The 13,907-nt window shown below is 43.2% G+C and overlaps 1 protein-coding gene across 1 annotated transcript in view; it reads right to left on the bottom strand.

Moving 5' to 3' along the window:
* Positions 1-1,024: 1,024 nt before the first annotated feature.
* The window catches only part of prkd1 (protein kinase D1), a 72,358-nt gene continuing 59,475 nt past the window's right edge, over positions 1,025-13,907 (bottom strand). The window contains exons 9-19 of the mRNA XM_024412863.2: positions 9,801-9,924; positions 8,417-8,494; positions 7,613-7,901; positions 7,289-7,341; positions 6,787-6,859; positions 6,391-6,497; positions 5,954-6,115; positions 5,381-5,479; positions 4,264-4,531; positions 2,612-2,697; positions 1,025-2,238 (exon numbers count right to left, since the gene is read on the bottom strand). Coding sequence (XP_024268631.1) covers positions 1,996-2,238; positions 2,612-2,697; positions 4,264-4,531; positions 5,381-5,479; positions 5,954-6,115; positions 6,391-6,497; positions 6,787-6,859; positions 7,289-7,341; positions 7,613-7,901; positions 8,417-8,494; positions 9,801-9,924 — 1,582 coding nt within the window. The 3' untranslated portion in view covers positions 1,025-1,995. The remainder of the gene's footprint in view (positions 2,239-2,611; positions 2,698-4,263; positions 4,532-5,380; positions 5,480-5,953; positions 6,116-6,390; positions 6,498-6,786; positions 6,860-7,288; positions 7,342-7,612; positions 7,902-8,416; positions 8,495-9,800; positions 9,925-13,907) is intronic.

The raw sequence follows: 13,907 nt of genomic DNA, 5'->3' as shown, positions 1-13,907 counted from the left end.
CGATAGAAATATAGGCTACATGGCGCAGTGTTTGCAAATTATTTTACTTGAAGTATTCACTGCCGTTCATAAGTTTTGCAGTTGGCTATTTGAGTACAGCCTACAATGGTATGCCATGGTACGCAAATATGGTGCAAGGCCGGTACTTGTTTTGTCAAAATATAATATTGTTTTTGTCATGCATGGAATGCATGGGGCTAATATCAACACATATTTGTTTTCATTTAGTGTATTTCTTAATTTTGTATGTTTTTCTTGTAGCCCTTGTTGTCCAAATAAACACATAATAGGTATACATGGACACTGATCCATTGGCTAAAACTGGAAACATGTTGTATTGAGCGCCATCTCCTGGTAGAATATAAATGTTTGTACATTCAACAGTGCGTGTAACTTCTAAATGTGCCTGTATAAACCACCTACGTGTTCTTTGCCTTTGCCTCTACAGTATGAAATGGATATCTTCGATACTTTAAATAGTACAAAATAACATATCTCGCTTTTTAACGTGATTATGTATCAGTCCCCTCAAATTAATCACCCAACCGACCTAGGCCTTTGTCTATACATCAAATCAACCATCCAATATTGATTGTCCTCCCTCTCAATCAGATAAACGCAATCTCAACATGGATCTCCAAGCGAATAATGGTTTCGCTTACATCAGCGCCATTCAGATAATGTACATATGGTTTTGTCTCACCTTTAGCTTTACTTTCCCTTTCCAGTTTGAGTGTGTGTGTGTGTGTGTGTGGGGGGGGTCTTATTTCCTCATCTTTCTCCATGATTCTCCCGTTCTCATTCTTCATGCAGTCCCCCTAAACTACGGATGAAGATGCAGCGTGAGTACGGGTGACAAGTTTAAAATAACGTGCAATTTGTTAACAATGTTCTTAAAAACTCGTGCCCAGTATCCTAAAAATGTAGGGCAGAATATATGGCATTAGGCGATGAATAAGGGTGTATACTAAAGCAAACTCACAAATAATAAAAAAAAAACTGAGTTAGTAAACACTTCAATATCTGCTTTGAAACATCTTTATTTAAATATGTAGCCAGAGAAAATAATTTCTTCCCTGCAGGCAATAATGCATTAAAGGCTGGTTGCAATTGCGCAAAGAGCACAAGCATACTGTACAGTAGCCACATACGATTCAACATTCAGCATCACATCATGAACAGTTTCAACACTAGACTAGAAAAGCAGCTAGCTGTTGACGAGGTCAGATGCTTACAGGTATTCTACCTTCACCGTTTCTCTGTATCCAGGCCTCGGGATTCTTCCTCCACACACATCCAGCCTACATTGGGGTATCACCCCCCTCGGTCTTTGTCTTTCCACCATCCAGCTTTACTGGTTTTCTGTGAATTTTCATCATACTTTAGTAATACTACTAGTAATAGTAGTAATAATAATAATATCCGTTCTCACTGAGTAGCACAGGTTTGTCCTGAGCTCTCTCGTTGGGTTGCACCCAATCACATAATTTAGTTTTGACTAAATCATTAGGCTTTTTTGGGGGGGGGGGATTGGTTTCTGCTGTTGACTTCAAGTGGAAATCCACTCAAAAACTAGTCCCAAAATGTTTTGGATGTCAGCAGTCAAGTTTTCAAGATATTGGACATTCAAGAAGCAGTGTCCCCGGCCACATCATCATGAAAAATGCTTTTTTGAGGTGATTGGTTTCTGCTGTTGACTTAACATGCAGTACACCTGGATGATCCCTCATACCCAGAGTATTACAGTATTAGTCATTAGATTCACTTACATTAAGCAGTAAGGCAATACACCTGGTTGACTGATATACAGACTATTGGAAATGAGAATCTTTGTTCATTAGGCAGTTAGTTTAAAGGCAGGGTTTCGAGCTCCTAGTTCCTGGCTGGGAGTGGAGGGGTCAGTCAGTCCGTTGTGCTGTGGTGTGTTGTGGAGGGAGTGAGCAGGCTCTTAAGGGGGCGGTAGCAGCAGTGTACAGTACTGCAGCATGCTGACTCTTAATGGGGCAGCAGCCCAGCGTTTACACTATTGACCCTGATGCTGAGGGCCGTCATGGTGTCCGCCTCCTCCGACTCCACCCCCTCGCTGACGTCGGCGTGCGGGTTGACCAGGTGGGCAGGGTACGTCAGGCCGTGCTGTTCGGCGTGGCGTTCCCAGCGGGTGTCATCGCTCTCGTGCGTGATGTAGCGCTGGTGCATCTTCCACTCTAGGCTGCGCAGATCCAGCCACATTTGGTAGTCCTGAGAAGGACATCATTAGCAGAGGGGCACAGTAGTTAGCATTAGCCTACGGCATCAATTGTTTTCATGTGATTGTGTCAATTGGGTTTTAAATGCGACTTTTTGCAGCCGTTGGAGGACAAACTCCTTTCTCACATCTCTCTTCCTGTAGGGCATACGTGTAACCACTTGCTAAGAGACTTGTCCAAATGTATTAACCCTTCTTACTCCTTGGTGATATATACAGTACCTTTTTTATTTCCTCATTGTCTTTTAAATCTCTCATTTAGAGATGAGCGGTAGCTTACCTATAGCCACGGATGGCTTAGAGACTTGTTTCCAAATCTGTAATAATGTCTGTTAAATGTCTAGTTTAGTTCAGAGTAAGGTTTACCTGTAACCACGGATGGCTGAGAGACTTGTCCACGCTGTAGCGCTTCCTCATCTTGACTTGCAGCAAGTTATTAATGAGGTCAATTGCTAGAACAACAAAGCAGGCTGTCAGAGGATAACTCATGGTGGGAAACCTGGAGGATTTAGCGCAGGCCCCTTTCAGAGCCATGTAAGGGCTAATGAGCAAAGCAAACATCATGTTAAGATTATTTCAGGGGTCATGGCTCTCTGAGCCCCAGTTGGGATTCTTGACCTTGAGGCCCTCCTCTATAGTACCAGGGATCGCTTGGCATTATGCACATGAATAGGCAGCAACAAGAATTTATTCTCTCTCACACACACACACACTATTTCTTTCACACACGCTCTCTCTCTCACACACACACACACTCCCTCTCTCACACACACCCACTATCTCTCTCTCTCACACACACACACACACACACACACACACACACACACACACACACACACACACACACACACACACACACACACACACACACACACACACTCTCTCTCTCTCTCTCCCTCACACACACTCTCTCTCTTTTTTATTTTCTATGATATATCTTCCACAACCCAGCCATCCCTTTGAGATCGGTTCAGTCGGCCACCCTGCAGAGGCAACTGATAAGGCAGCGGGTTTACTGGGTGACCTGCAACTGCTGGGAGAGGAGGGGTGGAAAACCCTGGATGTCCTGGCACAACAAACAATAATAAAGTATCTTAGGCTGCTGGAGAGATTCCTGGAGGAGGTCCAGGAGGCACTGTCTGAGCTGGTAAGGGGGGTGTTTGAGCAGCCAAAGGGGGGGGGGCACCAATGTTTCCGGCACTGCAGGTGACTGGGGACTGGCAAGGGGGTCTGGAGGCCTTGTTAGATTTTAACACTCCGAACCTGGGGGAATTTGATGGGGTGGGAGATAAAGTCCTCTACAACCTCTGCATTAAGGTAAGGAACATTAGCAGCCTAACAGGAGTGAAGGCACATCAGTGGCAGGTGGTATGTGGGGTGGAGAGTATGGTGTGTTTTAGATGGAGGGGGCTCTTCAAACCCCCAGTACCAAAGAGGTCAGGGGACCTCCAGTGGAGGGTTCTACATGGAGCCCTGGCCATTAACAGCTGGTTGGCACGGGTTGAACCGGGAGTTGGACAGGGGTGTCCTTTCTGTGTTATGAGTGAAACTGTGATTCATGCGTTTTCTGTGTGAGCCAGGTTAATGCCATTCATATCTGTGTGAGATGTTTAGGGGTGGGTTTTACTGTTGCGATGTTTATAATGAGATACAGGTATTCGGAGATGGCCAAATGTGTTTTGTTGAATTTTCTGTTTGCTCAGGCAAAGTTGGCTATTTGGCTAACAAGGAGGAACAGGGTCAAAGGTGGAGGGATAACAGACCATTTACTATTATTTAATGGGATGGTCTCTGCGTGCCTTAGGGTGGAATTTGAATTATATAAAATGATAAACAGTGTGGAGGTGAGTATGGTATGCAGTACAGGAGATATTTTTGTTTTTGTTTCATTAAAGAAAAGACAAAAAGTCAGAGTCTCTCTCTTTCTCTCGCTCTCATACAACTATATAAAATGTTAGTTTACAGTAATGCAGTTATCACAGTAATGCATGAGTCATTGCTGCTCGACAGACACCCACCTTCCTGGGACACCTTCTTCCAGGGGTTGGCTGGGTACATGAAGTCAGCGTTCTGGATCTGGTCGTGAATGTCCTCGTCCTCGTTGAATGGGAAGGTACCACTGAGGCTGACATAGATGATGACCCCCACAGACCACATGTCCAGGGAGCGGTTGTAGCCTTTGTTCCTTAGGACCTCAGGGGCCAGGTAGGCCGGAGTGCCCACCACTGACCGACGGAAAGACTTTTCTCCAATGATGCGGGCAAAGCCAAAGTCGCACAACTTCACCTGAGACACAGATAAGTTGCGCCTCAAATGAGGTGTGTCCCCACTCTATTTGGAATAAGGTGTAGTTTAAGACACGGCCATGTTTGAAGGTGGACTACAACACAACCTCCCGCTAGTCAAACTTACGCTGCCACAGTGTTCACTCAAACACAGTGGTAATCCAGGGTTCCACACGAGAGGAACAGTACTCTAGTTGTCTAGCCAAACTTAGACTTTTGTTGGAGAAAGCTAATTCATAACATCCTGCATTTGATCCACCTACACAGTTTGTTCCAGACATTATAATGATCAGCTGGCAAGGTTTACGCAAAAGGCAAATTATCACTGTCTGTTTAACATGGACATGATATGGTCTACATTCGATTTACTGTTGCTACAGAATGTCATCAGAAGGTTACCAAAACAGTGACTTCGGCAAGACTGCACAAGATGGCAGTTCTTAGCAGTGTGATGATGCCAGTGATGTTGGCAGAGCATATTTTGGGAAATGAACAACAAATATACAAGAACTGACTCCTTCCTTTTCAGAAAATATTTGCTGTAAATAACACAAATGTCATATATTTTTTAATACCCATCAGATGCCTGGAAATTCCTAAAGGGCAGTGACTCAGAGTCCATTTCCGCCTGGCAGGGAGGATACAGTACAGTATAGGACTATGAAGAGAAGGGGACCATAATTGAAAGTGTATCATTAAAATCAAGAGGATAGAACACTGTAGAGGCACTGAGCGTGCAGTAGCCATAATCAGCCACTTTATCTTAGAGGAGAGATTACGTCTGTTTATGTCTGTGAAATTGATGTTTCTGTTTTGGCTTGTTTGGAGGCTGAGCTGGAGGTTTTCTTACTTGTGGAAAAGCGTCAGAGGACGCCAGCAAGACGTTCTCTGGTTTGAGGTCACAGTGGACGATGTTCTTGAAGTGGAGATGATGAAGAGCCTGAAGAATCTAAAATATGAGGTGAAACTAAATTATTTCTTTGGCTTGTTATTTTTTTTATTATAAGGGATTATAAAAAATAAAAAATATAATCTGGTAATTTGCAATTATATACCACAAAACATGAATAAAAATATATACATTACATGTCATAATTAAATGTGCAACAACACATGATTAAACACACATTATCATCAGAAAAATACATTAAGCATTCCTGGAAGCCACATACATTATAGTCATTTATCCAAAGCAATTTACAGGAGCAATTGTGGTTAAGTGCCTTGCTCAAGGGCACGTCAACGGATTTTTCACAGTCTGCTCTGGGATTAGAATCAGCGACCTTTCAGTTATTTGCCCAACGCTCTTAACTGCTAGGCTACCTGCCGCACTTCACTGACTGTGTTTGTATACAGCATGTGTCACTGCTACTGCACGACTGTCCATTGTCTGCAAGCAACAACGCTTGTCAGCCAGGCTTACCTGTGAGACAAAGAATTTGGTGATGCGTTCAGGCAGCCTCCCCTTCTCACTGGACAGGATCATCTCCAGCATGTCTCCATGGAGCTTCTCCATGACGACGAAGACGCGCTCCGGCGTCTCAAACATGCACTCCAGGTTCACTACCCCGGGGTGATGCAGGTTCTAGTAAGGAAACACAGGAAGCATTTAATGGCAGCAGGCTGAGAGCTTGACAAGTTCTCCAAACACCCACTGTGACGGCATGATAACTACCTCATTATTTACATTATCTACGTACTGACAAAATATCAAGAGCCTCGCTCTATTTTTGTCTTTAGGTGTTGTTTTGTCATGTGCTCCACGTAACGTGTCTGGCAACATCTGATAAAAATAGTAATGTTTCTAATAAAAATGTTTCATAGGAGCACACTGGGCCATGCATGCCGATGTGTGTTTACCTGAAGGATGGCGACCTCATTGCGTAGCTGGCTCTCCTGCTTGGTGGGGAAGCGTAACTTGTCAATGATCTTAATTGCTACATCCCGGCCAGTTTTTCGGTGCTTTCCTGTAGTATGGAGACATTATATTATGGAGGAATCAAAGTCAAGTTACATGTTTATGCAGGTGTGACTTCTTATAATTAATGATGATCTCAAATACTTAAAAAAAATATGACATTTGATCTGATTAATAGCAATGTATATGTATGACTCAATACAATACACACCTCCTTGGTCATGCAAATATTTTACTAGGATAAGATCAGGAGAGAATTGATATCAAGGATTTGTTCCTCTTTTTTAAAAATTTTTATTACAGGTTATCGGTGTGACAAGGTGGTAGAAATGCATCACCTCCATAAACAATCCCAAATTGCCCCGATCCTAGGACTTCATCCGGGAATATCTGATACACTGAGCTGATATCCTGTAGGTGTAAAAATCCAGTCAATGGTTTAAATGAAAGCTTCAAGTGTATACTGTCAGAAATACTTGTCTACAATCACTTTTATCTCTTCTCATCTGGCAACTTAATATCCACTAATCCCATACACGTCTGGAATACTTTCCCAGAAATACAATTATAACCAGTGGTACTGTGACTAATTATTGACAGTAGCTATGGCAACTGCTTCGCTGAGTGGGTAATCAAAATAATCACCATTTGAGCTACTTAGGGGATGATCTCAACTCAGAAATCTAACTATGCACGAGGAGCAGACATAAACTAGATGTGGAGCCAATGTGACAATAAATGTACCTTCCATTACTGCAATATTATACACACTAAATCTGAGTGAAAATGTAAATAAATCCAAAGGCTCGTTCAAATAACGTAAGACCAAATCCTACTTACCACGTTCTCTTGAATCTGGCAGTTGGACACTGAAATGCTGATGGAAACATCATCTGTTGGTGTAAGAGGTGTTAATCATATCTTTAAGAGTATTCCATACTATAACCTTGAGTGTTCCTCCCTAGTGCTGTGTTGTTTGCCAAATTCTGGGAACTTTCCCAAAAATTCCCAGTCTTTGTGGAAATCCAGCTTTACTTGAGAAAGTTACCAGAATTTTGCAAACTTAGTGCTGAGTAAGACACGGTTGCTTCCATTCAAATCCATTCATTTCTATTAGCTTTAATCTATCCCAGAATCTAGTCAATTCATTCTGCTTATACATACTGTGGCCACCGTGGCGTGACCCGTGCGACAGTCCTTTTGAGATGGCGGGCATGAGGGCGTGCTGGATGGCAATCTCCCACATACGGGCGACGTCCGGCCCGACCCCACTGACCAGCATACTGCCGTGGGCCGACATGCTCCCCGGGCCCTCGGGCCTCGCCAGGTTCTCCCCTACGTAGTAGACCAGACTGGCTGTAGCGATCTCAAAGCAGTGGGCGTTGGAGCCCTCAGACAGCAGGTTGAAGGTCTTGGCTGGGTCCAGAGACAACACCTCTGACAATGGAATTTCCTGCCACACAGCAGAGGTAGTATTGCTCCTTGCTGTTTGAGGTCGAGGTCAAGCTACTGTAAAGAGCTTCGTGACAACAGCGGTTGTAAAAAGGGCTTTTTGAAATAAATGTGACTGATTGGTGTAGACACCTAATTAACAGTAGTGGTTAGAGTACTTATATTTCAATCTGATCAATGTGTTGATGATCCAGGCTGCCTATTTCTTGCCACTACAAATGACATTATACCGTAAATCAATTCTCCATCCATGTTTATATGACAAAGTGATTGCAACCTGCTTATCTGCTTATAATTTCTATTAGCTTTAATCTATCCCAGAATCTAGTCAATTCATTCTGCTTTAATCTATCCCAGAATAAAACTGCATGTGCTTGTTAACCTTGTCCTATTCATACCCTAAATGACAGTACATTTGTTTGCATAAACTTCAGTTCTTGAATTTCACTCACTCCTCACCCATAATAATCTATACAACATACAATTTCAATTGATCGAAAACAGTTGATTTCCAACCTTGTAGTATTTGCTTCCTGTGTCATTCTGGAAAAGCGTGATGCATTTGCTGTCCAGTCTCCAGTAGTGTCTTTTCCTCTGTAGTGGAAACAGATCGAGAGCGTTGTTAACTACCGCCGTCACAGACTGGGACAACATTCCATATGTTCATGGTGTGTTCCATCTCTGGGGGTTCCCCATCTACTATGCATCTATTATGCCGTAGGTCAGTGCCCATAGCAGATTGGAGGAACTTTTTTTGCAGGTGCTAGTGGTAAACTCATGAAAAACATGGATGCCTGGTGAAGACCAAATGGTCGAAACTTTGTATCAATAAAATCACCTGGGAGATTGAACAACAGATTGGAGAGGTGCCTATGTTCTTATACTACAACTGAATTTGACACTTTGCTGGTCATTATTTATCAAACAATCACACACACTAATGGAGCATGTATTAAACATGGGCTGTTGGTTGGCACATACTGTGCAGTACTCTATAGACCTACAGTAACACAGTGTTGGCTCACAGTACAAATACTGTCTTGTGAATTACCCTGTAACAAGTACCACAGTGTTGGCTCACAGTAATAACACTGTCTTAATAACCCTATTCCCCACACAAAACACATTGTGGGCGCTCCTCGTTATTTCTCAAAGTTTGTATGAAAGAGACAAAAAGTAGTCACTGTATTTGCGTTTCATGACGAATGAGCTCAGTCTGAACTTGTGGCTAGTATGAGTCCATTTCGTGACAGCGGTGAGTGATGGCGAGTGGGAATAACAAGTCAGTGGCTTGAACGACAGCGCTGCAGCGTGTGGGTCGCGGAGTGATCTTCAACAAAACGGCAGGAAAAATATCCGGTAAACCGCGAGGCACACGGGCATCTCCCTCTACCTCACCCACTCGCGCAGCTGCCAAACTGAGCAGACACCGCTGCTAAGCAGAGAGCGAACTGAACCGAGAGCGCAGTTGCACTTGGCCAAATAAATTCCAGTAATTAATTAAATAATTATACATTTACGTCGCCCACCCTTAACACGTCCGCAACCCACTTTGGGTACCGACACAATACTTTATGAAACGCGTCTGTAACAAGTACCACAGTGTTGGCTCACAGTAATAACACTGTCTTAATAACCCTGTAACAAGTAAAGTCTATCATTCCAACAGCGGGAAAATTCAATCGACAATCACAAAATACACATACACAAAACATACAAGACATTAAAGAAAAACAGCACAGAAAAGATGATCAAGTCTATAAAATGTTGTCAGATTAGTGTTGCAAAATTCCAGTAATTTCCCGCAAATTCTGTTTTTACAGAAATCCTGGAATTTTGCCACTCTACATAAGATTGATTAGTTGATGTGACAAAAATACATTAAGACAATCAGACTTACCAGAGTGTCTTTACTGGTGAAGTGCACTAGCCAACCTTCCTTCATGACATTACTGCTTTTCCTCTTGGTGTGTTTGACTGACTGGACCACTCGCATCAGCGGGATGTTGTTGCTAGTAGATGGGCTTTGGAATGAAGGGAGTCAAACATAAAACTCTAGCGGTGTGAATGCTTTTCTTAACATTAGGACTCAGGTAGGGTTATGGCCAATGTTCCCTCTAATTCTTTCGGCAATGAGCAAATTTCAGGTCTGATGAGCACAAACTGTGTGTTTACTGTGAAAACTGAGGCTGTACCCGCTTTAGGTTACAGTTTAACTGTGAACACTGAGGCTGTACAAGCTTTAAGTTACAGTTTTATCAGCGGCCAAGTAGGCTACTGTGGCTATTTGATCATAATGTAGGCCTACCAGAGTGGCCTGCCATAAAAAACAATGGAGAAAATGCATCACATAACATTTGTCATGGATCCCCCCGGTACTGCTGCTCATTCTGTTCACCAGTTCCGGAGGTCTATGTCACCGGCATTCTAGGCTTCACTGAACGGGATTCATTATCATCAACCCCGGACTGTCTTGTCTGATTTCACACACCTGGTTCCATTATCATCAACCCCGGACTGTCTTGTCTGATTACACACCTGGTTCCCATTTCCCCTGATTAGAATGTTATATCTGTTCCCTGTCTTTGTCGGTTATTCTTTCCATGTCCGTTGGTTGTGTGAGTACCTATGTGTTGGTGTAGCTGTTATGCTGCGTGCTTTATATCTTGTGTTTTATGGGTATCGTCCCATGTCGTTCAACGAGGTTTACCCTCGCTCTTTTGTTTGGGTACAGCCCAGTGTTTTTGTATATGTGTTTGTTTTGGGAGTATTAAAAACCCCTATTGTGTATTCCTGCGCCTGTCTCCAAATCCTTTATACCAGCGTGACAACATTTTAACATGGAAATGGCTGTTCTATCATTCAGCCTACAGTAGCAGCCAATGTGTGGCGTTCAATGTAGGCCTACATTGAAAAAAACATGCCGGGTTTGACATTAAACTGTTCATCCACTTGTCCTTCAGACAAAGAGGTGACTGAATATGTTGTGTTGTTTGATGCAAGAAACCGCTTTACAAAATAAAATGCATTTTTATTCCCATTATTACAGAGAAACAAATGATGTTACCCTCTGACTATTGGCTACTTAACACTCGAGAGCTTGGGGTTAAAGGGGAACTTGGGCTCCCGAGTGGCACAGCGGTCTAAGGTACCACATCTCAGTGCTAAAGGCATCACTACAGACCCTGGTTCGATCCCGGGCTGTATCACAACCAGCTGTGATCGGGAGTCCTATAGGGCGCCACACAACTGGTCCAGCTTCGTCCGGGTTAGGGGAGGGTTTGGCCGGGGTAGGCCGTCATTGTAAAATAATCATTTGTTCTTAACTGGCTTGCCTAGTTAAATAACGGTTAAATTATTCAAGCTTGTCTCAAAATACAACACTGCCCATTTAAGATAAAAAAAAGCTTTTTACCTGACTCGCTTTTCAAAGATGTCTAGAAATGTACATATTTTGTGCTATTGTAGGAAGAAATCACTCCCCTACTGCTGACTACAAATTATCTATAACTGGGCTGATAACTCACTAACTAGCAAAAGATATTAACAAAATGTCTACACGTGGCTACATGCAGCTCTTGCTTTTATCTCCAAACAAGCGCATCTACTCATGACCGCTCATGCTGTAAACACAGTCCAGTTCAAAGGGAATGGTGCAGATCCATATATGGCAATGGTTTATTTGCATATAGGCCTACTGCAGCTCTGATTGGTTATGTCACACCGGTCTGCATAGAGTACGAGTCATGTATGTCAATGCACTAAAATCCTACTCTGATGCGTTCTGCCTACAACAAAATCTCTTGCATTGTTCGTTTTGTTTCGGTATGTTGCATTGAAAGTGGCTAATATTGTGTTGATTCGATCACAATTATCACAGTAAAGAGTCAAGATCACTTTCTGAGTCAAAATGCAAGACGAGAGCTACCGCTCAGATTATTATTATTTTTTGCATTACTTAATAATCGTAAGCCTATGCAACATTAACCAATTAAAAACAGTACTGTAGCAATGAGGTTTGTGCAGTATGCTATAGGCCCAATATATTACCAGGGCATATTGGCTTTGCTTGAAATGCCCTGCCAATGCATTGTTGTTCGGGACATGTAAAAAATATATATATCAAAATTTGAGGTAGGCTATATGATCACACCGGTAATAGATCCGTTGTTGTATTACTTGTGAGGCACAGCGGTTTGAGTGAAAATGTAAATAATTTGCTTTTTATTTTACTGGGCTGATGGTGCCTGCATCTGATGATCAGTCTCAGTGGAGGGAGAGAGGAGCAGACTGAGGGTCCGTTCCTCAACATCCCTCCGCTCTCCCTTCCTTCCACTGACACTGACCAAAAATGTCAGTGTCTTCCAGCTGATAGTGAAATTCGAGTTGCACCTCATTATTTCTGCCTCATGTACAAATTCATGTTGTTACTCTTATGAAAAGTGAAAGTGAAATATTCCTCAATATTAAGAAAGACCCAAGCCATTTATAATAACAATGTAAACCTATCAATACTTTCCTACTCATTCATTACTGATTGTTGTAGCACTGAGTGGAAATAGGAAGAACACACATTTTATGGTTTATAAAAGTGTTGAATACAGTGTTGACATGGCTGAGTAAGAACTTAAACATGAACTCAGTCATAAAAACAGCTCTTTTCTGTATTCATTGACAGTCTCTAGTCATGGTTTTAAACATTTTGAAATCTCATAGTATCAACTTTTCTGTAGCTTTCTTTTATGCCTGCTAAGTTACTGCAGACACGGTAATCTGAACCATCTGATTGGCCAGCGGTAGGCCTATAGTGCACTTGATTTGCTCTCCGGGCACGCCTACCCGGTGCGTAGGGCAGCTGACAGCCTGAGACCAAAAAAAATAAAAAAGGCTTTATAGTTGGCTTTTTTACAGAAATGTTTGGAGATCGACCAGTCGATCGCGACGACTGGTTGGTTACCACTGCTCTAAAAAGTTGAGTGAACTTCAATCTCGTGCTTCTCTCTGCGGACTGACATCTCTTCTAATCCTGCACGGCAGTCACGGGGCTACTGCGCGCAGCTTAGAGGGAACATTGGTTATGGCTATGGTTATGGTTACGCCGTGGTGTGGACATGAAGCTAAGGTAAGGATAGAACCGGGATGTGGACATGAAACAAGGGTTAGGGTTGAACCGGGATGTAGACATGGTAGACATGAAGCAAGGGTTAAAATTGTGGTTGAGGCCAGGGTTGAACCGGGATGTGGACATGAAGCTAGGGTTAGAGTTGTGGTTGAGGCTAGGGTTGAACCGGGATGTGGTTGAAGATAGGGATAGTTGTGGTTGAGGCCAGGGTTGAACCGGGATGTGGTTGAAGCTAGGGTTAGAGTTATGGTTGAGGCTAGGGTTGAACCGGGATGTGGTTGAAGCTAGGGTTAGAGTTGTGGTTGAGGCTAGGGTTGAACTGGGATGTGGTTGAAGCTAGGGTTAGAGTTGTGGTTGAGGCTAGGGTTGAACCGGGATGTGGTTGAAGCTAGGGTTAGAGTTGTGGTTGAGGCTAGGGTTGAACCGGGATGTGGTTGAAGCTAGGGTTAGAGTTGTGGTTGAGGCTAGGGTTGAACCGGGATGTAGTTGAAGCTAGGGTTAGAGTTGTGGTTGAGGCTAGGGTTGAACCAGGATGTGGTTGAAGCTAGGGTTAGAGTTGTGGTTGAGGCTAGGGTTGAACCGGGATGTGGTTGAAGCTAGGGTTAGAGTTGTGGTTGAGGCTAGGGTTGAACCGGGATGTGGTTGAAGCTAGGGTTAGAGTTGTGGTTGAGGCTAGGGTTGAACCGGGATGTAGTTGAAGCTAGGGTTAGAGTTGTGGTTGAGGCTAGGGTTGAACCAGGATGTGGTTAAAGCTAGGGTTAGAGTTGTGGTTGAGGCTAGGGTTGAACCGGGATGTGGTTGAAGCTAGGGTTAGAGTTGTGGTTGAGGCTAGGGTTGAACCAGGATGTGGTTGAAGCTAGGGTTAGAGTTGTGGTTGAGGCTAGG

Source organism: Oncorhynchus tshawytscha, linkage group LG11 (assembly GCF_018296145.1).
Source record: "Oncorhynchus tshawytscha isolate Ot180627B linkage group LG11, Otsh_v2.0, whole genome shotgun sequence".
NCBI classification, from domain to species: Eukaryota; Metazoa; Chordata; class Actinopteri; order Salmoniformes; family Salmonidae; genus Oncorhynchus; species Oncorhynchus tshawytscha.
The sequence above is the reverse complement of the archived record's forward strand: the minus strand, read 5'-3'. Positions and strand labels throughout refer to the sequence as shown.